Source organism: Oncorhynchus mykiss, chromosome 6 (genome assembly GCF_057628025.1).
Source record: "Oncorhynchus mykiss isolate SJ-2025 chromosome 6, ASM5762802v1, whole genome shotgun sequence".
In the NCBI taxonomy this organism is placed as follows: domain Eukaryota; kingdom Metazoa; phylum Chordata; class Actinopteri; order Salmoniformes; family Salmonidae; genus Oncorhynchus; species Oncorhynchus mykiss.
In genome coordinates this window covers 23,461,149-23,486,274 of record NC_143027.1, presented here as the reverse complement: position 1 = coordinate 23,486,274, position 25,126 = coordinate 23,461,149, and the positions used below count along the sequence as shown (strand labels likewise).

Below are 25,126 nucleotides of genomic sequence, written 5' to 3'. Positions count from 1 at the left end.
TGTTGTTACCTACCCTTACCACCTGGGGGCGGCCCGTCAGGAAGTCCAGGATCCAGTTGCAGAGGGAGGTGTTTAGTCCCAGGGTCCTTAGCTTAGTGATGAGCTTTTAGGGCACTTTGGTGTTGAACACTAAGCTGTAGTCAATGAATAGCATTCTCACATAGGTGTTCCTTTTGTCCAGGTGGGAAAAAGTAGTGTGGAGTGCAATAGAGATTGCATCATTTGTGGATCTGTTGGGGCCGTATGCAAATTGGAGTGGGACTAGGGTTTCTGGGATAATGGTGTTGATGTGAGCCATTACCAGCCTTTCAAAGCACTTCATGGCTACACACGTGAGTGCTACGGGTCGGTAGTCATTTAGGCAGGTTACCTTTGTGTTCTTGGACACAGGGACAATGGTGATCTGCTTGAAACATGCTGGTATTACAGACTCAGACAGGGAGAGTTTGAAAATGTCAGTGAAGACACTTGACAGTTGGTCAGCGCAAGCTCGGAGTACACGTCCTGGTAATCTGTCTGGCCCTGCAGCCTTGTGAATGTTGACTTGTTTAAAGGTCTTACTCACATTGACTGTGGAGAGCGCGATCACACCTTCGTCAGTAACAGCTGATGCTCTCATGCATGTTTCAGTGGTACTTGCCTCGAAGCGAGCATATAAGTTATTTAGCTCATCTGGTAGGCTTGTGTCACTGGGCAGCTCTCGGCTGTGCTTCCCTTTGTAGTCTGTAATAGTTTGCAAGCCCTGCCACATCCGACGAGCATCGTAGCCGGTGTAGTACGATTTGATCTTAGTCCTGTATTGACGCTTTGCCTGTTTGATGGTTCGTTGGAGGGCATAGCGGGATTTCTTATAAGCGTCCGGATTAGAGTCCCGCTTCTTGACAGCGGCAGCTCTACCCTTTAGCTCAGTGCGAATGTTGCCTGTAGTCCATGGCTTCTGGTTAATGTATGCACATACAGTCACTGTGGGGACGACGTTATCGATGCACTTATTGATGAAGCCAGTGACTGATGTGGTGTACTTGTTGGGGATGAATCAGAATTAGTTGGGTAACATAGATAAATAATATGTTTTATTTACTTTCATAATATGCTTATGTGAGATACTTGTCATTAGAATGTCTCCTTTTGGACTATACTGTTGGCAGTTGTACTTTTCTCTTCTCAGCTAGGGCTCAGTCACTTGGGGCCCAGAGAGGGGAGAGGTCAAGTTTGAACATTGTCTTCATATGTGAATGTATCTGTTAAACCATGTGAAGGGCTCCACAATGTCTGTACGCCAGTCACTCCCTCCTTTTCCCATTGGGGGAAGGAGTATGGCAGTGTCTGGAATCATTGTATTACCCCTCTGATGTTGCACTTATCTTTCACAGTATATGACCTAGAGGCTCACTCCCCTCAGTGAGCTTGTCCATGAGTGGATTGTACTTGAGATGGGAGTATCTAGAGTTGACAATTGATATATGCCATTGGATGAGGTAATGTTTTGGTACTATGAAGTACCAAAACGAGATTAGAACCTCGTCTTAGAGACCAAACTGAATGATAATTTATAGCTAATGCCATCTGGCTATGGGATACTCCTCTCTCAAGTAAAAGTATTTCTTTGTGAACTGTTCCTAAGATCTGTGGTACGTCATGTAAATTGAGAGGGGTGTATCTTGGCTATAAAAGATCTTGGTATTCTCTTATAGGCACTCTCGGAATTCATTTATAGACACTGAATTGATCTGAGAGTCAAAGGGCTATGGTGAAGCTCATATAATTAAAGATGAAGTTTAAGTATAACTCTGACTGGTGTGTGGTTTGTAAACTCTCCTCAATTGGTGCTCAATTAGCTCAATTAGTAATACAGGAAATTACCAAGACACACTCCTCAATGCCATCGGAAGAATTCCAGAACATATTCCAGTCTGTGCTAGCAAAACAGTCCTGTAGTTTAGCATCTGCTTCAACTGACCACTTTTTTATAGACCAAGTCACTGGTGCTTCCCGCTTTAATTTTTGCTCGTAAGCAGGAATCAGGAAGATAGAATTATGGTCAGAGTTGCCAAATGGTGGGCGAGGGAAAGCTTTGTACGCGTCTCTGTGTGTGGAGTAATGGTGGTCTTTAGAAAACCTTTAGAAACAAACTGTGGTCAGTTTGATCCATCACTTGTAAATTCAAAGATAGTAATTAACAGTGTCTCAATCATTGATTAAAAAATGCAATAATTCATTGATTAGAGACAGTGTTGTTGCAATAGAAAAAGGTATGTGGAACTTGCTATGTGTTGTAAAAATTAGTCGAAGGTATGGACTTTATCATACACATATGTGCTCACAAACAAAGTGAGGGAAACACTCTTTAAAATAACTCACAGATGTTAGCCATCCAATGAAAGTATTTGTATGTTGAGGAGAAATGTACATTTCGTCAATCTGGGACAGAACCACTTTGTTTTTCCAATGTGTGTATGTCCCTATGTTCTGGATGGAACTTAGGCTGTGTAAAAGATTTGTTAGGGACATCCATCTGCAAGCTTGTGATGTTATTTTTGTTTTTGATAGTCCAAGATTCTCCACTAACGAAAAGAATGTGATGAATTTGATCATAATTTTTGTTAAATATTATATCTATAAAATGATTTTTTTAGAAGAAACCATCCTATTCAATATTTTTTTAAGAAAGATTTAAATAATTACCTTGCCATATTCAAATCAAATAAAATGTTACTGGTCAAGTACACATGGTTAGCAGATGTTATTGCGAGTGTAGCGAAATGCTTATGCTTCTTGATCAACAGTGCAGCAGTAACTAACAGGTAATATCTAACAATTCCACAACAAAACCAAAACCTAATTCTAGTAAAGGAATGGGATGTGAATATATAAGTATAAAATATATGGATTAGCAGTGACAGAGCGGCTAAGATGCAATAGATAGTAAAGAATAGATAGTGAACAATACAGTATGTATATACAGTGAGGGAAAAAAGTATTTGATCCCCTGCTGATTTTGTACGTTTGCTCACTGACAAAGAAGTGATCCATCTATAATTTTAACGGTAGGTTTATTTGAACAGTGAGAGACAGAATAACAACAAAAAAATCCAGAGAAACTCATGTTAAAAAAGTTATAAATTGTACATACACGGATAGGGCAGTGTGCAGTGTGATGGCGATTGCATCGTCTGTGTACCTATTTTGGCGGTAAGCAAATTGGAGTGGGTCTAGGGTAACAGGTAGGGTGGAGGTGATATGATCCATGCCTCTCAAAGCACTACATGATGACACATGAGTGCTATGGGGTGATAGTCGTTTAGTTCAGTTACCTTAGCTTTCTTGGGAGACTGGGATAGGGATTGATTGAATATGTCTGTAAACACACAAGCCAGCTGGTCTGCACATGCTCTGAGGACGTTGCTAGGGATGCCATCTGGGCCGGCCATGGAGAAAGAGAGCCCACAGTCTTTGGTAGCGGTCAGTGTCGGTGGCACTGTATTGTCCTCAAAGTTGTTTAATTTGTCTGGGAACAAGACATTAAATACTATGCTCTGTAAGAATAAGAAGGTAATGAAATCAAGGGGCACAACTTTCACTTGGGTGGAATAATGTCCCCCCACTTCTTAAACCAAAGTTGCGCCCCTGGCGAAATCAATTTATACTCTTAAGCTTTTCAAATGTCTTTGAATGTAAAAGCCCTGTATGTGTTTCTGTATTTGTGCTTATCTGTTTGTTTGTGATGTTTGTGTTACAAAAATCTATACATCCTTCTTAAAAATTGTAAAACATTTTAATTTGTATCTCTCAAACTGTATGGAATTTTAAATATCTGTATTTATTTAAAAATGACATAAGAATATAATAAAATTAAACAAACGAACAAAAAATCAGTACTTACTGTCCTTGAAGTGATGATCGCTCGTATCATGAACCGGAAGTGACTACAAGTTCTCCCTAGTTTGAGACCGGCAAGATGGCAGCGGACACGCAGGTTTGTGTCGCTGATGTTTAAAATGGTGCTGATTCCTCCTCGAGAATTTGTCAACTTCATACTGCTGATAAGGAAGATATGATATGAGGGATAATTCATTTATTGTCGCTGCCTGTAGGGTTTCCCGTAAAATAAATGATTTAAACATTGTCCAGCTGGCTAAGCTAGCTAACCGTTACTTGGCTAGTACATATTGCTGACGTTAGCCATAGGTAGCTTAAATATAGTAGCCAGCTAACTAGCAATACGTGGCTAACTAGCTAGTCAGTTTTCTCGTGGTGACCAAATCCGTTGTTTGAGATTAATCGAAACACCAACTAGATGAGTAGGTTTTACCCAGCCTAGTTTCTAATTTATTTAGCAGTTAGCTACAATGAAGCATTTCATGAAGTTCTTTGTTGGCAACAGCCAATTTTAGTTCGAACATATACTATACAGTACTTGTTTGCTAGCTAATGTTAGCCAGTTATGAGAAGCCAAACACGAATGTCTTCTGAATGGCATATTGTATTTGGTGACCACGCCTCAGTATTCAGAAATGTGCTAAATTAAATGTTTTAATTGTTATGGGTGGTCTGATCACTTTCAGCCTGATGATGCCATACAAATCTCAGAAGATATGTTTTCCATCTTGATAAATTGAAGACTAATTACAAAGTTATCTTCAATCAGTGTGACATTTTTGAATATGCAGCACTATTGTTTCAAATGATTGACTTTATCCTAGATGCACACATTGCCAGGTTGCTTTCATTTGATTTTGGATGTCTGTGTATTGCACCAGGTTTCGGACACACTGAAGAAATTTGCTGTGAAAGTGACCACAGCCAGTGTAAGCGAGCGTAAGGAGATTCTTGGCGAACTGAAACAGTGTATTAGCGGCAAAGGTGAGGAGACGGATGCCCATGTAGTTGGCATAATTTATTTATTTTCTGCTCTCTGTTTATTTTTTGTCTTGGATTGTCAATATTAAAGCAAACTGTTGTGAGTGATTGACAATGTGTATGTCCTTATAGAGCTACCAGAGCCAGCCATCAAAGGGCTATGCAAGCTCTTCTGTCTCACTCCACACAGATACAGGTAGGTGTCCTTAGCCTACTGCTCTTCAGTATTCCCCAGTTATTGATCTGTTGGAAGTGTGTGTTGAGTGTTAAATGACATGTCTTCCCTAGGGATGCTGCATCTCGACGAGCCCTCCTCTCCGTCATTGGCCTACTGGCCGAGTCTCAACCTGAAATCTTAGCAACCAGCCTTCTCCACTGCCTCCTCAACTGTGGCGTCATTAGCAAGAATGGAGCACCCAGGTAGGACATGGGGATAGGAATGGGGCTAAGTCTAAATGCTTTGTATACAGTTCTGTGAAATATTGTACTAATTTCACCACATACTGAATACCTTATTTGTGTTCACTGTCCATCTTGTTGTGGTGTTGTCAGTAAGAGCACAGGCTCGGCTGCCTTCACCGGGCTGGCCTGGACCTGCCTGTTGGTTCGCTCTGTGTTCTTGGCTCCAGAGAAAAGAGTGGGCCCCATCTGGAAGAAACTGGTAAGTGAGCAAGGAATCGGACACTGCTTATAGAAACCATGCCTTTCACCTCCCAGAAATCACTATTTACATACATACTGTGAAACGATTTCGGCATGAATTTAGATGTCGTCTAGTTCCACACAGGTGATGGCATGTTGGATTTGGTTGTTAAGGGACTTGTTAAGCCCTACTACTGTTTATGCATCCACCCATCCATGCTTCACTATCTTTCCTCTGACAGGTGGAGGTACAGAGTTTACTGCTGGCTGAGGTGGTGGGAGGTGCTCAAGCAACAGCACTGAAGTCAACCCTGAAGAACCTGAGCCACCTATGGAAAAAGGTAAGGGAGGTGTGGGGTTGGTATTCAAGGAACGCCAGACAGTAATAAGGAATATTTGGACACTGTCATCATGGTCCCGTGTAAAATCAATATATTGGATTTGCTATGATTTAAAATGCTTGTCTCTGCTGTTTTTCTCCAGAACCCTGGCCTGGCAGATCAGTATATAAGCACCCTGTTGAGTCTGGAGCAGAACCCCAGCTCACTGGCTCTGCTGGGGGTGTGTCTGGACTTCTGCACAACTCACAAAGACATGGCCACCGTAGAGAAACACAAGGTGAGTCTGTTATTTGAATTCAGTTAAATTAAAGATATTTCTATATAATAATTTTTAAAAATTATATCTGTAACCAAGCCTTTATTTTGTTTTTAGAGTGCCATATTGGACCTGTATATGAAGGCAGTACTCATGAGCAAGACTAGACCACACCAACACCTATTGGTGAGTGGCGCTGGACTGGCTCTGAAACTGCTTTTGTCAGTGAGACCCAAAGATTGGAGTTCACAACCTAAAGACCTCCCATAGCCACAATTGATGTGTATTGTAAAATATATTTTGGGTGTTGGCGCTAAAAATTCTTCTCTGTAATGTGTTTTGTGTTCTTCTGCAGGACAAGAGTGGTTCCTTGCTGCGCCATGTCTCCCACTCTGAGTTCAAGGAGCTGCTGCTGCCTGCCCTGCAGAAGGCCATGCTCCGCAGCCCAGAGAATGCCATGCAGAGTCAGTACAGTAGCTAATATCTCAATCAAACACATTTTTGTTTATATTACCTACTATGTATTGTAGTTTTGTCCTTTCAAGATATAATTTCCTCTCTCCTTCAGCCGTCTCGTGTCTACTGGCTTCAGTGACTCTTGACCTCAGTCAGTATGCCATGGATATTGGAAAAGGCATTGCAAGTAAGTCAGCCCTTTATATGTAGAAATTTAGCTTTTTGAGGATGTTTCTCTGTGTGTGTGTGTGTAACCAGGCTGTAATGTGTGTTTCAGGTCAGCTGAAGGCCAATAATCCCCAGCTGATGGAGCAGGCAGTGCAGGCCATGCAGAACCTGGCCAAGCAGTGTAGTGACCCTAGCGCTGTACAGGATGTCATAACACACCTCTTCAGCATCCTGGGAGGCAAGGACAACTCACTTTACTATGACCTAAGAAACATTTGAGCACACATGGCACAACACCCAAGTGTAAAGTATGTTTTTGCACTAACAGAACTGTGTATTTTCAGGGTCAGAGGGGAAGCTCACAGCGTTCGGCCAGAAGATGAGTGTCCTGTCAGGTAGCGTGGTCACTAGTCTTCTGTCCTTCATAACCCACACTTAGTATGTAGTCTTGCAGACCGATGGGTGTTGTCTTTTAACCCTGGTTTTGACTTGTTCTGTCCAGGTATCGGCAGCTGCAGCCATCATGCTGTGTCGGGCACCTCTAGCCAAACTCTCAGCTCTGCAGTCGCTGTGCTGTTCATCCCTTATCTGCAACAAGAAGGTAAGAACTATCTCTCATTCGTTCCTCCTTCTTATTCCCTTCATCCATAGAGCGAGAGGTGCTCATGTTGTGTTTCTGTGTCAGTCCATGAGGGGACCTTGGTGCACGCAGTGGCTATGCTGTCTCAGTGGAGTGGGCGGCTGACGGTGGAGGTCCCCAAGGCTCTGCTGGACTGGTTCAAGAAGGCCTTCACCCTCAAGACCTCGACCTCTCCTGTCCGCCACGCATACCTGCAGGCCATGCTGGCGGCATTCAAAGGTTAGTTAGTCACAGGCACTGGGCAACTGTTGCCTGTGTGTCTGTGAGCTTGTCTTTGAAATTAAATAACTTGTCTGTGTGTATTGATCCAGTTCTACGGAATGTAGGAGGCACAGAATCACAGCCCTGCCCTCTCTCTCCTCTCCAGGTGACACTCTGGGACAGGTGTCTGACCTCGTGCCCCTCCTTCTCCAGACAGTGGAGAAGGCTGCGGCCCAGAACTCCCAGCATGCTCTGCTCTCAGAGGGCGTGGCTGCTGCTGTTCTCCTGAGTCGACTATCTCTGCTGGAGACTCAGACGGGTGAGAGAATTTAGGATCATGACACCCCATAATTATTGAAGGTTGAGGTTCCCAGTAGGGGACAGTGCCTTTGTTCATCAGTTTAGAGACTGACATAGAATGGTGTGTTTTGTCTTTGCTGCAGAGGCCAAGTTGGCTGTCTTCTGGACCCTGATCCTGGATGAGAAGAAACCTTTATTCACCACAGAGAAGTTCCTCTCCCAGGCCAGTGAGGAAGGTGAGGCATAATAAACAAACAGTACACAAAACACTAATGCAGACTGTCAGTAATCGCACAAGTGTCAACATATGGGACGATATTGAGTATTAAATCTCTTTCACACCAGCGTTGTGCACAGTGATACAGCTGTGTGAGAGAATCTTCTTGGACCACTCCCACCGACTCACCAACGGCAAATCACCGTGAGTGATTGTTTTACTGTCTCAGTCGCTCTGAATTTGTATCAGCATTTTGCGTAACACATTTCCATGTTTAGTTATCTGTAAGTGTTGACTCTTTCTGCTCTCCTCACCTGTCAGGATGTACCACCGTGCCACTGTGGCGGTGCTGCTGTCTCGTAGTTGGCGTGTGCGGAAGCGGGCACAGCAGACCGTGAAGAAGCTGCTCTCCTCCCTGGGAGGCTCCGGGCTGGCCCACGGCCTTCTGGGAGAACTAAAAGTGGTCATCAACAAACACAAGGTACAAATAGTTGACTGTGAGGCACTAAGAATTTTTATAGATTTGTAGTTGCAGGTCTCACCTCAGTGGTACTATAAACTAGTAATGACTGATTTTAAATTCGGGTGTTAAGTACAAATATTTTAATTGTATTTGTAGTGTAATATGAATGTCTACATTATCCCTTTGTCATTGACTATATACTGTGTCTTTGTCTTTACCCAGGTGTTGCCTCAGGAGGTGCTGCAGACAGAGTCAGGGGAGTTGTCTGAGGTGGGAAAGGCCTACAGTCCCCCTCGCGTCCTGCTGGAGGCGCTGTGTGTGGTGTGCTCTGTGGCCGGCCAGTGGAACGACACAGCCGAGGCAGACAAGATTGCCATGGAGATCCTGGTCGTCACCCACCATCCCTCCATAGGTCTGTTAGTTTACTTGTTACCGCGCTCCACAGCATCTTTCATACTGCAGTTTGTATGAACTAGGGATGGGCAAGGTTCATCAAATATCTGAACGGATGTGAGTATTTGATTACGTGAGTGTTAATTTAGCGAGATAATTTTTTTTTTTATATACCTATATTTATCTTTAGGCCTATTTTATCGAAAAAGCTTTGTTTAAATTATTTTACATGGATAAACCATAACATTTGAAATGATTAATTTAATAAACAAACTAACTTTAGAATGTAGTTTTTATAACTGTGTGTTGAACTATTGCTGCACATTTAACCCTCCAGGCTGCCCTGACCTTAGTATGCTATTTTCCCTACTTCAAATAGCAGTTACATGCGCTCACCTAACGTTTCCACAACACCTGACACAGATCAATGCAAAACACTCTTAATAACATTTTATGTTTTAGTTTTGTATTATCACTTAAAGTGTTTTAAAATGATATGCAGAATCTTTTTGTAACAATCAATTCTATCATGGTGAAAATCTTCTCTTTCGTTGTTGCTGTTAGCTAAACTACTGGAGAAAAGCAGCATGTCTCCTGTTTACCTCTGCCATGTGCATTTGCGTCGTTCTGATCGGTCAAGATTCAATATCAAAGAGCTTTTCTTTTTTTGAATTTCGATTATTTGGATTTCTGAACAATGATGATATTATTTAAAATGCCCATCCCTAGTATAAACCCACTACTAGTACTGACATCTTTCCCCCCCTCCTCTCCGATGATGCAGTTGAAGCTCGACCCGGTTTCTGGCCGCACCTGCTGTCCAGCATGAACATCAAGGCCGACGAGTTCATAGACAAGAACCTGGATGACATTCTGCCACGGCTGTTGCAGGCCAATGCTGACAATCAGGTCGGAACATATTTTACATATTGACATCCTTATATCAGATGTACCCACAATACACATACATACTTACAATCACAGCCAAGGGATGGTTGAGGCCTACATTTGCTCTCTGTGATTGGATGAGACAAGCCTATGGTCCAACTTGTCATATACTCTTATTGGCTGACTGATGGTCGTCCTCTTGTTTCACCAGGCTATAAGGAATGCGGTCGGTGCCCTGTCCGGTCTCTCTCCCATCAAGCTGCTGCCACGGGTGATGGTGCATGTGACACAGTGGCTATCCAATCCTGCGTTGCGGCAGGTCACCAGGGAGGAGTACGCCATCATGCTAACCCCTGAGGGAGAGCTGTATGACAAGAGCATCATCCAGAGGTAGGACACTAATACAGTGTAAGAGCTGTTCTATGGGCAATAATGCTTATCATTGTTTCAAAGACCTTGGCTATGTTGATTTCTTAGTTAAACTGAAAGGCTGGTTTCAACATTTCATTCTCTTCCTCCCGTGTCCTGTGCAGTGCCCAGCAGGAGAGCACAAAGAAGGGCAACATGAAGAGGGAGAACAAGGCCTACTCGTATAAGGAACAGATCATAGAGCTAGAGCTGCAAGAGGTGAGACTATGGGGGGCTATGATTGATCAACTAGATGGAGAGAGGCTTGTTAACTGTTGCGCTCCTACCTCTTACCTTATTACAGTGCCTTCAGAAAATATTCACACCCCTTGACTTTTTCCACATTTTGTTGTTACAGCCTGAATTTAAAATTGATTGAATTTAGATAAAAAACATTTCTCACTGGCCTACACAAAATACTCCATAATGTCAATGTGGAATTATGTCCCTCAGTCGAGCAGTGAATTTCAAACACAGATTCAACCACGAAGGCCAGGGAGATTTTTCAGTGCTTCGCAAAGAAGGGAACATATTGGTATAAATAAAAAAGCAAACATTAAATATCCCTTTGAGACTGGTTAAGTTAATTACACTGTGGATGGTGTATCAATATACCCAGTCACTACAATTTTTTTAAATGCAACTTTTATTTAACTAGGCAAGTCAGTTAAGAACAAATTCTTATTTACAATGACGGCCTACCAAAAAGGCAAAAGGCCTCCCGCAGGGACGGGGGCCTGGGATTAAAAAATAATAATGAATACAATATACAGTGGGGCAAAAAAGTATTTAGTCAGCCACCAGTTGTGCCAAGTTCTCCCACTTAAAAAGATGAGGCCTGTAATTTTCATCATAGGTACCCTTCAACTATGACAGACAAAACGAGAAGAAAAATCCAGAAAATCACATTGTAGGATTGTAGTAGGCTAGTAGCCTATTAAACTTGGCTGTGGCCAGGGTCATGGAAGCTCTGTAGCCACAGTGATTTGAGCTATCCGATTGGGCAGCATAGTAGGTGCTCAAGATTTAGTCACAGATTTGCCGGTCCGCCGGGTGTGCAGGACTTTAGAATCAAGTGCACCTACCGGCAACAGCTCAACACAATTTTTTTTAGAGGAAGCCTCTCTCGTTGGCTTTCTACAGAAATATTTGATGATCAACTAGGAATGCCTTGAAGATTGACCGGTTGACGACCACCGGGTTAGAGTTTAATGGCTGTGATAGGACTGAAGATAGATCAACAACATTGTAGTTACTCCACAACACTAACCTGATTGAGACAGTAAAAGTGAATCCTGTACAGAATAAAAATATTCCAAAATGTCAGTGGTTGAAAAAACCCCAAAACAATTGTCATACTTCAGTTAAAGATGCCTTAATAGAAAATGAAAGTCACCCAATAAAATACTTATTGAGTAAACGTTTTAAATATACTTAAGTATCAAAAGTAAATGTAATTGTAATAATATACTTAAATATTAAAAGTGTGAATAATTTCAAATGGCCTATATTAAGCAAACCAGATGGCACCATTTTCTTGTTTTTTTGTTTATTTACGGATAGCCACGGGCACATGCCAACACATAATTTACAAACAAAGCAGCATACCACCCTGCATCTAACTGCTGGCTTGCTTCTGAAGCTAAGCAGGGTTGGCACTTTCCTTTGGATAGGGGGGAGGGGGGGGGGTGGTTACAGTGCCCCAGGGCAGTGATTGGGGACATTGCCCTGTGTAGGGGGACGTTAAATGGGTGTCCTAACTCTGTGGTCACTGAAAGATCTCATGGCACATATCGTAAGAGTAGGGATGTTAGCCCTGGTGTCCTGGCTAAATTCCCAATCTGGCCCTCACCATCACGGTCACGTAATCATTCCCAGCTTCCAATTGGCTCATTGTATCTATTTCCCAGGTCGTTGCTGTAAATGAGAATGTGTTCTCAGTCAACTTACCTGGTAAAATAAGGGTTAAATTAAGTCTGCCAGATCGGAGGCAATAGGGATGACCAGGGATGTTCTCTTGATAAGAGCATGGTTTTGACAATTTTCCCGTCCTGCTAGACATTCAAAATGTAATGTACTTTTGGGTGTCAGGGAAAATGTATGGAGTTAAATTTTTATTTTCTTTAGGAATGTAGTCAAGTGAAACTTGTCAAATATAAATAAAGTAAAATACAGATACTGAAAAAAATGACTTAAGTAGTACCTTAAAGTATTTCTACTTAAGTACTTTACACCACAGCAAAACAGCAATAAGGCACTAATGTAAAACTGCAAAAAATGTGGCAAAGCAATTCACTTTTTGTCCTGAATACAAAGTGTGATGTTTGGGGCAAATCCAATTCTACACATTGAGTACCACTCTCCATATTTTCAAGCATAGTGGTGGCTGCATCATGTTATGGATATGCTTGTAATTGTTAAGGATTGAGGAGTTTTTCAGGATAAAAATAAATGGGATGGTGCTCAGCACAGGCAAAATCCTAGAGGAAACCCAGTTCAGTCTGATTTCCAGTCTGAATTCACCTTTAAGCAGGACAGTAACCTAAAACACAAGGCCAAATCTACACTGGAGTTGCTTACCAAGAAGACAATGAATGTTTGACTTGTTGCTCTGCGTGTGCTCACTGCTCAATAATTGTCTATATTGTCATTGTTTTTAATAACCTACCCAGGGACTGCGGTTGAAAATTAGCCGACTGGCTAAAACCGGCACTTTTACTGAAACGTTGATTAATGTGCACCGTCCCTGTAAAAAATAAAATTCACTCACTCAAGCTACTTGGAAAATCTATGGCAAGACCTGAACATGGTAGTCTAGCAATGACCAACAATCAATTTGACAGAGCATGAAACATTTTGAAAAGAAAAATGGGCAAATGTTGCACAACCCACTTGTGGAAAGATCTTAGGGACTTACCTAGAAACACTCTCAGCTGTAATCTCTGCCAAAGTTGAAGTATTGACTCAGGGCTGTGAATACTTTCATTTTCAATACATTTGCAAATATCTAAAAACATGTTTAACTTTGTCATTGAGTAGTGTATAGTAGATGTGTAGATGGTTGAGATTTAAAAAAATTTTAGTCCATTTTGAATTCCGTCTAACACAACAAAGTGAAATAAGTCGAGGGGTATGAGTACTGTGCACTGGGTATGAGTACTGTGCACTGTGTATGGGCTAATAGATGCAGGAGCATATTGGTACTGTTTGATGATCCTCTGTTATCAGAGAATGTAAACTGAACAAAAATATAAACGCAACATGTTACAGTTTATATAAAGAAATCAGTCAATTGAAATAAATTCATTAGGCGGTTATCTATGGATTTGTCATGACTGGGAATACAGATATGCATCTGTTGGTCATAGATACCTTAAAAAAATGGTTGGGGCGTGGATCAGAAAACCAGCCAGTATCTGGTGTGACCACCATTTGCGTCTTGCAGTGTGACACATCTCCTTCGCTTGTTGATCTGGCTGTTGATTGTGGAATGTTGTGCCACTCCTCTTCAGTGGTTGTGCGAAGTTGTTGGATATTGGCGGGAACTAGCACACATTGCTGTACATGTTTATACAGTGCATCCCAAACATGCTTAATGAGTGACATGTCTGGTGAGTATGCAGTTGTGTTCATTGTCCGTAGCTTATCCCCGCTCATACCAAAACCCCACCGCCAAGAATGGTGCACTCTGTTCACAAGGTTGACATTGGCAAACAGCTCGCCCACATGATGCAATACACGCTGTCTGCCATTGGCTCGGTACAGTTGAAACCGGGATTCATCTGTGAAGAGCACACTTCTCCAGCGTACCAGTGGTCATCGAAGGCGAGAATTTTCCCACTGAAATCGGTTATAACGCAGAACAGGTGAGGACAACGAGCATGCAGATGAGCTTCCCAGAAATGGTTTCTGACAGTTTGTGCAGAAATTCTTGGGTTGTGCAAAGCCACAGTTTCATCAGCTGTCTGTGTGGCTGGTCTGACGATCCCGCAGGTGAAGAAGCCGGGTGTGGAGGTCCTAGACGTGGTCTGTGGTTGTGAGGCCAGTTGGATGTACTGTTAATTCTTTGGCAACAGCACTGGTGGACATTCCTGCGGACAGCATGTCAATTGCACAATCCCTCAACTTGAGACATCTGTGACATTGTGTTTTGTGACACAACTGCACATTTTAGAGTGGCTGAGATATTGTCCCCAGCACAAGGTACACCTGTGTAATGATCATGCTGTTTAATCTGCTGCTTGATATGCTACACCTGTCAAGTGGATGGATTATCTTGGCAAAGATAGAAATGCTCACTAACAGGGATGTAAACAAAGTTGTGGACAAAATTCAAGAGAAATCAACTTTTTGTGCATATGGAACATTTCTGGGATTATTTATTACAGCTCATGAAACATGGGACCAACACTTTTACATGTTTTGTATTTTTGTTCAGTATAATAGGTCTAAGTTGAATTATGATTGAACCATCATTAATTGAAGAAAGTAGAGTTATCATGAAATGAACACAGTGATTTCTGTCTGTTTTAGGAGATCAAGAAGAAGAAAGGCATCAAAGACGAGTTGCAGCTGACCAGCAAACAGAAGGAGATGATGCAAGCCCAGCTGGAGAAAGAGTCCTCCATTCGCAAGAGACTACAAGGGGTACGGCCAGACACTTTGACATTTTTCACACTTATCCAGTTTCTCAAACATTAAACTCTAGACATTGACATAATGTTCCTGTTGTTTGATCGATCGACTGTTGTGGTTGTCAGTTGGACATGGAGCTGCAGTGTGCGGTGGGTCTGCTGGAGGCAATGTTGATCCAGAAGCCTCCCCAGATCTCCTGGCAGCTCCCAGGGGTCCTCCAGGTCCTACTTCCCCTCCTCCACTCCCCCCTGGCCGCCCCACGCCTGCAGCAGGCCTTCCTCGACATAGGAGCCTGCCTCATGCCCACTGAGCTGCACTACCTGGGTACATATAATATATGGTGTAATATATTCAATTTTGTAGACACTTTTATCCAAAGCATAAACGAATACACTCGGTAGAGCTTTCCTCTCACTTCCCTCATATGTCCTTGTTCACACACCTTCACAGATCTGACAGGACTAGATAGGAGAAAATAACATGGAAACTCCATCTAGCCTACATGAAAACTATGTGGAGTTATTGCTTGTACTTATCCAGTTGTCTCTGATCTTTAAATGGGAGTGAACAAAGATAAGGTGGAGGGAAAAACGTTCTACTTCCTGTGATGAAACTTCCTCTTACCTCCTGCATGTTCTACTCATGGTCTTCTCCACAGCTGTGCTGGTGGGCCGGGTGACACTGCGCCTGATGAAACCTGAGTGTGATCTGGACGAGGCCTGGGGACAGGAGGATCTAGAAACAGCCACCCAGCGCACTGTCGGGCTGCTGCACATGCACACTGTCCCACACAGAGAGGGCAAGGCTGGTGGTGAGAGCGCGCACACACACACACACAGAGAGGGCATGGCTGGTGGTGTGAACATACACACACATAGAGAGGGCAAGGCTGGTGGTGAGCACACACACACACACATGGAGAGGGCAAGGCTGGTGGTGTGAAAACATATACACACACATAGAGAGGGCAAGGCTGGTGGTGTGAAAACATACACACACACATAGAGAGGGCAAGGCTGGTGGTGTGAAAACATACACACACACATAGAGAGGGCAAGGCTGGTGGTGTGAAAACATACACACACACATAGAGAGGGCAAGGCTGGTGGTGTGAAAACATACACACACACACACACACACACAGAGAGGGCAAGGCTGGTGGTGTGAAAACATACACACACACACACACACACACACAGAGGGCAAGGCTGGTGGTGTGAAAACATACACACACACAGAGAGGGCAAGGCTGGTGGTGTGAAAACATACACACACACACAGAGAGAGGGCAAGGCTGGTGGTGTGAAAACATACACACACACACAGAGAGGGCAAGGCTGGTGGTGTGAAAACATACACACACACATAGAGAGGGCAAGGCTGGTGGTGTGAAAACATACACACACACACAGAGAGGGCAAGGCTGGTGGTGTGAAAACATACACACACACACAGAGAGGGCAAGGCTGGTGGTGTGAAAACATACACACACATAGAGAGGGCAAGGCTGGTGGTGTGAAAACATACACACACATAGAGAGGGCAAGGCTGGTGGTGTGAAAACAGACACACACATAGAGAGGGCAAGGCTGGTGGTGTGAAAACAGACACACACACACACAGAGAGGGCAAGGCTGGTGGTGAGCACACACAGAGAGGGCAAGGCTGGTGGTGAGCACACACAGAGAGGGCAAGGCGGGTAGTGAGCACACAGAGCGAGGGCAAGGCTGGTGGTGAGCACACACACACACACACACACAGAGAGCGAGCAAGGCTGGTGGTGAGCGCACAGAGAGGGCAAGGCTGGTGGTGAATGCACAGAGCGAGGGCAAGGCTGGTGGTGAACGCACAGAGAGAGGGCAAGGCTGGTGGAGAACGCACAGAGAGAGGGCAAGGCTGGTGGTGAACGCACGGAGAGAGGGCAAGGCTGGTGGTGAACGCACGGAGAGAGGGCAAGGCTGGTGGTGAACGCACAGAGAGAGGGCAAGGCTGGTGGTGAACGCACAGAGAGGGCAAGGCTGGTGGTGAACGCACAGAGAAAGGGCAAGGCTGGTGGTGAGCGCACAGAGAGAGGGCAAGGCTGGTGGTGAGCGCACACACACAGAGAAAGGGCAAAGCTGGTGGTGAGCGCACACACACAGAGAAAGGGCAAAGCTGGTGGTGAGCACACACACACAGAGAAAGGGCAATGCTGGTGGTGAGCACACACACACAGAGAGAGGGCAAGGCTGGTGGTGAGCACACACACACATAGAGAGGGCAAGGCTGGTGGTGAGCACACACACACAGAGAGAGGGCAAGGCTGGTGGTGAGCACACACACACAGAGAGAGGGCAAGGCTGGTGGTGAGCACACACACACAGAGAGAGGGCAAGGCTGGTGGTGAGCACACACACACACAGAGAAAGGGCAAGGCTGGTGGTGAACGCACAGAGAGAGGGCAAGGCTGGTGGTGAACGCACAGAGAGAGGGCAAGGCTGGTGGTGAGCACACACACAGAGAGAGGGCAAGGCTGGTGGTGAGCGCACACACACAGAGAAAGGGCAAGGCTGGTGGTGAACGCACACACAGAGAAAGGGCAAGGCTGGTGGCGAGCACACACACAGAGAGAGGGCAAGGCTGGTGGTGAGCACACACACAGAGAAAAGGCAAGGCTGGTGGTGAACGCACAGAGAAAGGGCAAGGCTGGTGGTGAGCACACACACACAGAGAAAGGGCAAGGCTGGTGGTGAGCACACACACACACAGAGAAAGGGCAAGGCTGGTGGTGAGCACACACACAGAGAGAAAGGGCAAGGCTGGTGGTGAGCACACACAGAGAGAAAGGGCAAGGCTGGTGGTGAGCACACACACAGAGAGAAAGGGCAAGGCTGGTGGTGAGCACACACACAGAGAGAAAGGGCAAGGCTGGTGGTGAGCACACACACAGAGAGAAAGGGCAAGGCTGGTGGTGAACACACACACAGAGAAAGGGCAAGGCTGGTGGTGAGCACACACACACAGAGAAAGGGCAAGGCTGGTGGTGAGCACACACACACAGAGAAAGGGCAAGGCTGGTGGTGAGCACACACACACAGAGAAAGGGCAAGGCTGGTGGTGAGCACACACACACAGAGAAAGGGCAAGGTTGGTGGTGAGCACACACACACAGAGAGAGGGCAAGGCTGGTGGTGAACGCACAGAGAGAGGGCAAGGCTGGTGGTGAGCACACACACACAGAGAGAGGGCAAGGCTGGTGGTGAACGCACAGAGAGAGGGCAAGGCTGGTGGTGAACGCACAGAGAGAGGGCAAGGCTGGTGGTGAACGCACAGAGAGAGGGCAAGGCTGGTGGTGAACGCACAGAGAGAGGGCAAGGCTGGTGGTGAGCACACACACACACAGAGAGGGCAAGGCTGGTGGTGAGCACACACACACAGAGAGAGGGCAAGGCTGGGGTTGAGCACACAGAGAAAGGGCAAGGCTGGTGGTGAGCACACACACACAGAGAGAGGGCAAGGCTGGTGGTGAGCACACAGAGAAAGGGCAAGGCTGGTGGTGAGCACACACACACAGAGAAAGGGCAAGGCTGGTGGTGAGCACACACACACAGAGAAAGGGCAAGGCTGGTGAAGAAACACTGACACTACAGACACACATCAACGACTTAAACATCATTGAGATTATACCTGCTGGTGGCCTAATGCTCTCATCATGTTGTTTTAGACATGGCTCCACTGTCTGCCCCAGCCTTCTCCTTCTGTTTCCCCCTGCTCAACACCGTGCTCAGGGACTCCTCAGGCAGCACTGAGGAGACGGAGAGCATGCAGGTCCGTACCCTGCAGGTCATCAATGTGCACGCTCAACTTCGCGCTGAGGTTGACACCACAGACATACTCATCGATGAGGTAAGAGTTGATCACGTTTATCGTCTGTGTGTTGTCACATCCCTTTGTCTGAGGCATACTCCTACCAACGTATAATACTCCTACCAACGTATAATACTCCTACCAACGTATAATACTCCTACCAACGTATAATACTTTTCTCTTCCTGTACTCTCCACTCTATTCATGGCTGGCCATCATGGACAAGGGGCTTATGTTTGTATGACTTGTCTCTCTGTTTTGTCTCTCAGAATGGTCCTGAGCTGCTACCTCGTTTCAGTATGCTGCTTCTCCTGACCAGAGTCATCTCCACTGCAGCACCCAGGCTGCAGGTACACACTCCAACACCATGCTTCTACCACATTTACAGGCAAATACTAACCAGTAGAGCTCTCACATACGTTTATACAGTGTGTCTGAGTGTAGATCTGTAATTGTGTGTGTTTCAGGTGCTGGCGTCCCAGTGTCTGACAGCAGTGTGTGCCAGTGGAGGAGGAGAGAAGGGCTGTGCTCTGGCTGAGCAGGATGAGATAGACGTCCTGCTGGAGGCTTTGCTCTCCCCCTGCTTCTCTGTCAGAGACGCTGCCCTCAGGGTGAGGAAATAGTGTGTGTGTGTGTGTGTACTGTGTGTGGGTCTTTGGATGTGTGTTAATGTCCCACCTCTCTTTCTGTCCAGGGCCTGTTGGAGATGGAGATGGCTCTGCCTACAGAAAGTACAGATGCCAATGGTCTGCGTGTTCTTCGCAGGCTGTGGGTGTCCAGGTTTGATGTGGAGGAGGAGGGCAGGACCCTGGCTGAGAAGTGAGTATCTAACATTGTCTCCTCTGTGTAATACTTAGCTAGTTGAATATAGCTCCTGTCTTCAAATGACTTTGCTTTCGAGAAGTATTGCGTCTCCCCTCATGTAGCGTAGCTGCTGTGACTGACCATACCACTCTGCTCCCCTTCTCTCCCCCAGGCTGTGGCAGGCTCTGTGTCTGGAGCTGGTCCCTGACCATACCTCTCTGCTCCCCTTCTCTCCCCCAGGCTGTGGCAGGCTCTGTGTCTGGAGCTGGTCCCTGACCATACCTCTCTGCTCCCCTTCTCTCCCCCAGGCTGTGGCAGGCTTTGTGTCTGGAGCTGGTCCCTGACCATACCTCTCTGCTCCCCTTCTCTCCCCCAGGCTGTGGCAGGCTCTGTGTCTGGAGCTGGTCCCTGAGCTGTGCTCTCTGCTCATCGGAGATGTGACCCACCATGAGGAGGCTGTGCGTACTGCCGGGGCCGAGGCTCTGTCCAGTGCCATCAGCGAGTACCGCGACCAGTCCCCCGCTGTCCTGGGCCAGCTCAATGAGCTCTACCACCAGAAACTCTACGTGAGTCTCCCTCACCCATGGCCCTCCTATAACAGCTCAGGAATAGTCAGGTATCAGGGGTGGTGTGTTGTTGTAAGATACACTATAAAAGTATGTGGACACCCTTTCAAATTTGTGGATTCGGCTATTTCAGCCACACCCGTTGTTGACGGGTATTAAGTTGAGCACAGAGCCATGCAATCTCCATAGACAAACATTGTCAGTAGAATGACCTTAATGAAAGAGCTGTGACTTTCAACATGGCTCCGCCATAGGATGCCACCTTCTCAACAAGTCTGTTCTAAAAATGTCTGCCCTGCTAGAGTTTCCCTGGCCAACTGTAAGTGCTGTTATGGTGAAGTGGAAACAGCTCAGTCACGAAGTGGTAGGCCACACATGCTCATAGAACAGTACCGCTGAAGCACGTGAAATCATCTGTTCTCGGTTGCAACACTCACTACCGAGTTCCAAACTGCCTCTGGAAGCAAATTCAACACAATAACTGTTCGTCGGGAGCTTCATGAAATGGATTTCCATGGCTGAGCAGCCGCACACCAGCCTAAGTTAACCATACACAATGCCAAGCGTCGGCTGTAGTGGTGTAAAGCTCGCCGCCATTGGACTCTGGAGCAATGGAAAACGTTGTCTGGAGTAATGAATCACGCGTCACCATCTGGCAGTCCGACGGATGAATCTGGGTTTGGCGGATGCCAGGAGAACGCTACCTGCCCGAATGCATAGTGCCAAGTACAGTTTTGTGGAGGAGGAATAATGGTCTGGGACTGTTTGTCATGGTTTGGGCTCCTTAATTCCAGTGAAGGGAAATCTTAACGCTACAGCATACAATGACATAAATGATTCTGTGCTTCCAACTTTGTGGCAATAGTTTGGGGAAGGCTCTTTCTTGTTTCAACATGACAATGCCCCAGTGCACAAAGCGAGGTACATACAGAAATGTTTTTTCGAGATCGGTGTGGAAGAACTTGACTGGCCTGCACAGAGCCCTGACCTCACCACCTTTGGGTTGAATTGGAACGCTGAATGTTCCAACATGGAAAGCCTTCTCATAAGAGTGGAGGCTTTTATAGCAGCAAAGGGGGACCAACTACACATTAATACTCATGATTTTGGAATGAGATGTTGGATGAGCAGGTGTACACATACTTTTGGTCATGTAGTGTAGAACCATGGTTAATGTGAAACTGTTGTGTTTTTCCAGAGACCTCCTCCTATCCTGGATGCTTTAGGACGAGTCATCTCTGAACAACCACCTGACCAGTGGGAAGCCAGGTAAGCGAACGCTCTGCCACTCAACAATGTCGATACAACTCTTATTCCAGTCTATAGCACTGGGTGATGATGATAACTTTCCAGATTCTAATTTGCTGTGTTTAAGTGGCACCACCTTGTGCATGGTGTCTAAGGGTATGTTGGTGTCTGCAGGTGTGGCATCGCCCTGGCTCTGAACAAGCTGTGTCAGTATCTGGAAGAGCCCCAGGTCACTCCTCTCTTCCTGTTCTTTGTTCCTGATGCCCTGAATGACCGTCACCCTGAGGTGCGGCGCTGCATGCTGGATGCTGCCCTCTCCGCCCTCAACACACACGGAAAGGTACCAACACTCTTTATATACTCTAGACAACCACACCCTTCTCCTGGCACCCAATGCAACTGCTCCTCTCTCAATGGACTCCTACCAACTCAATACAGTATATCCCTTTTCTTTCTGAGCAGTGTGTTGTTGTGTTCCAGGACAATGTGAGCTCCCTGCTCCCCGTGTTCGAGGAGTTTCTGAAGGACGCCCCCCAGGACGCCAGCTACGACTCAGTCCGCCAGAGTGTGGTCATCCTAATGGGCTCTCTAGCCAAACATCTGGAAAAGAGTGACCCCAAGGTCAAACCCATTGTGGCCAAGCTCATTACAGCACTCTCCACACCCTCACAGCAGGTACTGGAACAATCCCTCACATTATTCGCTATAGGTTTCATTTTGATTTCCAGAACCTATATGCATTGACCTTTACAATCAAATGCCTGCTTATTGTAATCGTTTCCTTGTTTGTTTCTTTCCTCCCTCAGGTCCAGGAGTCTGTGGCTAGCTGCCTGCCCCCTCTGGTCCCTGCCATCAGGGAGGATGCTGGGGGGATGGTGCGGAAGCTGCTACAGCTGCTGTTGGAAAGTGACAAGTACGCTGAGAGGAAGGGCGCGGCCTACGGCCTGGCAGGCCTGGTCAAAGGCCTGGGAATCCTGGCCCTCAAACAGCAGGACATCATGAGTACCCTGACCGACGCCATCCAGGACAAGAAGAACTTCAGACGCAGAGAGGGTCAGTGACTCCTCGCCAGTTGCTTAACCTGGCTGGTCTCTATGGTTAACTTTGTTCCCCGCTATCTGTGCCTGTGATTTTTAACACTTCTCTCTCTCTGTCTTCTCCAGGTGCCCTGTTTGCCTTTGAGATGCTGTGCAACATGCTGGGGAAGCTGTTTGAGCCCTATGTGGTCCACGTGCTGCCCCACCTCCTGCTCTGCTTCGGGGATGGGAACCAGTACGTCCGAGAGGTACAGTTAACATTACCATCTTCTCATTTTAATCCCACCTACTTTCTCTCTCTCTCCTGTTTTCTCTCACACTTCTCATTCAACACTATTTTTCCACCTAATAATTCTCACATTACGCTCTATCTAACGTCCTTGCCCTTTCCCAGGCGGCAGATGACTGTGCCAAGGCGGTGATGAGGAACCTGAGTGCCCACGGTGTGAAGCTGGTGCTGCCCTCCCTGCTGGTGGCTCTGGAGGAGGAGTCCTGGAGGACCAAAGCAGGTGAGGTTCCGCCCACTGCATCATGGGCCTTTTTTTAGAGAGCTGTGCCATGTTATCCCAAATGATAGGATTGAACCATTAAGCAATCATCTGATGGTAACCACATCCTTGTCCTCCCTTCCTTGGCCCCTACTCTGCTCCCCATTCATCTCCTCTTTCTCTCTTCTTAATCCTTCTACTCTCCTTTCCTCCTCCAGGTTCTGTGGAGCTCCTGGGTGCCATGGCATACTGTGCCCCTAAGCAGCTGTCCTCCTGCCTGCCCAGCATTGTGCCCAAGCTGACCGAGGTGCTGACTGACTCCCATGTCAAAGTGCAGAATGCCGGCCAACAGGCCTTACGACAGATCGGCTCTGTCATCCGCAACCCTGAGATCCTGGGTAGGAGGGCTATGCACAACTCTGAGATGTAGCTATAGAAATGTGGAATACATCAGTTAAAGCAGAATGTACAGTTGTGTGGAAGATATTAAGTGAAAATACTTTAAAGTACTACTTTTTTTGGATATCTGTACTCCACTATGTATATTTTTGACAACTTTTACTTCACGACATTCCTTAAAAAATAATGTATTTTTTACTCCATACATTTTCCCTCACATCCAAAAGTACTCGTTACATTTTGAATGCTTAGCAGGACAGGAAAATTGTCAAATTCACACACTTATCAAGAGAACATCCCGACTGCATCTGATGTGGCGGACTCACTAAACACACTAAACACGCTTCATTTGTAAATGATGTGTGAGTGTTGGAGTGCCCCTGGCTATCAGTACATTTTAAAAACAATAAAATGGTGCCGTCTGGTTTGCTTAATATAAGGAATTTGAAATGATTTATACATTTTGATACTATATTTTAGCAACTACATTTACTTTTGACACTTATGCATATTTAAAACCAAATACTTTTACTCAAGTAGTATTTTACTGGGTGACTCACTTGAGTAATTTTCTATTACAGTATCTTTACTTTTACTCAGGAATGACAATTTGGTACTTTTCCCACCAATGCATCTAGGGGGAATACAGATACCGATTGTTATTTTAGGGTAGTTACTAACAGTGTTTCTGTCCCCCTCTCAGCCATAACCCCTATCCTGCTGGACGCCCTCACTGACCCCTCCCGTAAGACCCAGAACTGCCTGCAGACGCTGCTGGACACCAAGTTTGTCCACTTCATCGACGCCCCCTCCCTGGCCCTCATCATGCCCATCGTCCAGAGGGCCTTCCAGGACCGCTCCACTGACACTCGCAAGATGGCCGCTCAGATCATCGGCAACATGTACTCCCTCACTGACCAGAAGGTACGCAGCAGCCCTGGGATATTGAGTTGCATTGTACTACAATTCATCTTCTCAAAATGCTCTGTTTATAATGTACGTGTTTCTAATGGTTGACACAATGTGTTTGTCTCTTTGTGTTGCAGGACCTGTCCCCATACCTGCCCAGTGTCATTCCTGGACTCAAAGCCTCTCTGCTGGACCCTGTGCCTGAGGTATGTACCTCTGCCTAACAGTTCAACAACAAACCCGTTAAGGGGTTTGGTTAACTGATGATAACTCTCTCTCTCTGTCCTCCTCTCCTCTCAGGTGCGTACAGTGTCAGCCAAGGCCCTGGGTGCCATGGTGAAAGGCATGGGTGAGTCGTGCTTTGATGATCTGATGCCCTGGCTCATGGAGACCCTGGCATCTGAGCAGAGCTCTGTGGACCGCTCTGGAGCTGCCCAAGGTCTGGCTGAAGTGATGGCTGGGCTGGGCGTGGAGAAGCTGGACAAGCTGATGCCAGATGTGGTGCAGACGGCCAGCAAGGTGGACATCGCGTCCCACGTCCGCGACGGTTACATCATGATGTTTATCTACCTGCCCCTCACCTTCGGGGACAGGTTCACCCCCTACGTTGGCCCCATCATCCCCTGCATCCTCAAGGTAGGGAGCACTCAACAATCACTACCATCTCTCCATTCTCTCTCTCTGGTTGTGAACACCTCTCACCAGTCTCTCCCTCTCTCCTTGGTATTACAGGCTCTGGCAGATGAGAACGAGTATGTGAGAGACACTGCCCTGCGTGCCGGCCAGCGCATCATCAGCATGTACGCTGAGACGGCCATCGCCCTGCTGCTGCCTGAACTGGAACAGGGCCTGTTTGATGACCTCTGGAGGATTAGGTCAGATATATATATATATATATATATATATATATATATATATATATATATATATATATATATATATATATATATATATATATATA

General features: G+C 45.9%; 1 protein-coding gene across 1 annotated transcript in view; it reads left to right on the top strand.

Annotated features, from left to right (window-relative positions):
• The first annotated feature begins 3,908 nt into the window (after positions 1-3,908).
• Positions 3,909-25,126, top strand: part of LOC110525536 (GCN1 activator of EIF2AK4) — a 34,965-nt gene continuing 13,747 nt past the window's right edge. The window contains exons 1-41 of the mRNA XM_036979667.2: positions 3,909-3,976; positions 4,761-4,863; positions 4,993-5,056; positions 5,149-5,280; positions 5,413-5,521; positions 5,745-5,843; positions 5,986-6,120; positions 6,217-6,285; positions 6,455-6,563; positions 6,668-6,742; positions 6,833-6,961; positions 7,068-7,118; positions 7,226-7,324; positions 7,409-7,582; positions 7,731-7,883; positions 8,008-8,100; positions 8,210-8,285; positions 8,403-8,562; positions 8,767-8,956; positions 9,722-9,846; positions 10,037-10,215; positions 10,359-10,452; positions 14,767-14,880; positions 14,994-15,192; positions 15,527-15,679; positions 18,572-18,753; positions 18,984-19,064; positions 19,182-19,325; positions 19,409-19,533; positions 19,895-20,084; positions 21,283-21,353; positions 21,507-21,672; positions 21,813-22,007; positions 22,139-22,385; positions 22,496-22,617; positions 22,764-22,878; positions 23,076-23,255; positions 23,960-24,180; positions 24,303-24,371; positions 24,466-24,801; positions 24,898-25,040. Of these exons, the coding sequence (XP_036835562.1) occupies positions 3,959-3,976; positions 4,761-4,863; positions 4,993-5,056; positions 5,149-5,280; positions 5,413-5,521; positions 5,745-5,843; positions 5,986-6,120; positions 6,217-6,285; positions 6,455-6,563; positions 6,668-6,742; positions 6,833-6,961; positions 7,068-7,118; positions 7,226-7,324; positions 7,409-7,582; positions 7,731-7,883; positions 8,008-8,100; positions 8,210-8,285; positions 8,403-8,562; positions 8,767-8,956; positions 9,722-9,846; positions 10,037-10,215; positions 10,359-10,452; positions 14,767-14,880; positions 14,994-15,192; positions 15,527-15,679; positions 18,572-18,753; positions 18,984-19,064; positions 19,182-19,325; positions 19,409-19,533; positions 19,895-20,084; positions 21,283-21,353; positions 21,507-21,672; positions 21,813-22,007; positions 22,139-22,385; positions 22,496-22,617; positions 22,764-22,878; positions 23,076-23,255; positions 23,960-24,180; positions 24,303-24,371; positions 24,466-24,801; positions 24,898-25,040 (5,489 nt within the window). The 5' untranslated portion in view covers positions 3,909-3,958. The remainder of the gene's footprint in view (positions 3,977-4,760; positions 4,864-4,992; positions 5,057-5,148; positions 5,281-5,412; positions 5,522-5,744; positions 5,844-5,985; positions 6,121-6,216; positions 6,286-6,454; positions 6,564-6,667; positions 6,743-6,832; positions 6,962-7,067; positions 7,119-7,225; positions 7,325-7,408; positions 7,583-7,730; positions 7,884-8,007; positions 8,101-8,209; positions 8,286-8,402; positions 8,563-8,766; positions 8,957-9,721; positions 9,847-10,036; positions 10,216-10,358; positions 10,453-14,766; positions 14,881-14,993; positions 15,193-15,526; positions 15,680-18,571; positions 18,754-18,983; positions 19,065-19,181; positions 19,326-19,408; positions 19,534-19,894; positions 20,085-21,282; positions 21,354-21,506; positions 21,673-21,812; positions 22,008-22,138; positions 22,386-22,495; positions 22,618-22,763; positions 22,879-23,075; positions 23,256-23,959; positions 24,181-24,302; positions 24,372-24,465; positions 24,802-24,897; positions 25,041-25,126) is intronic.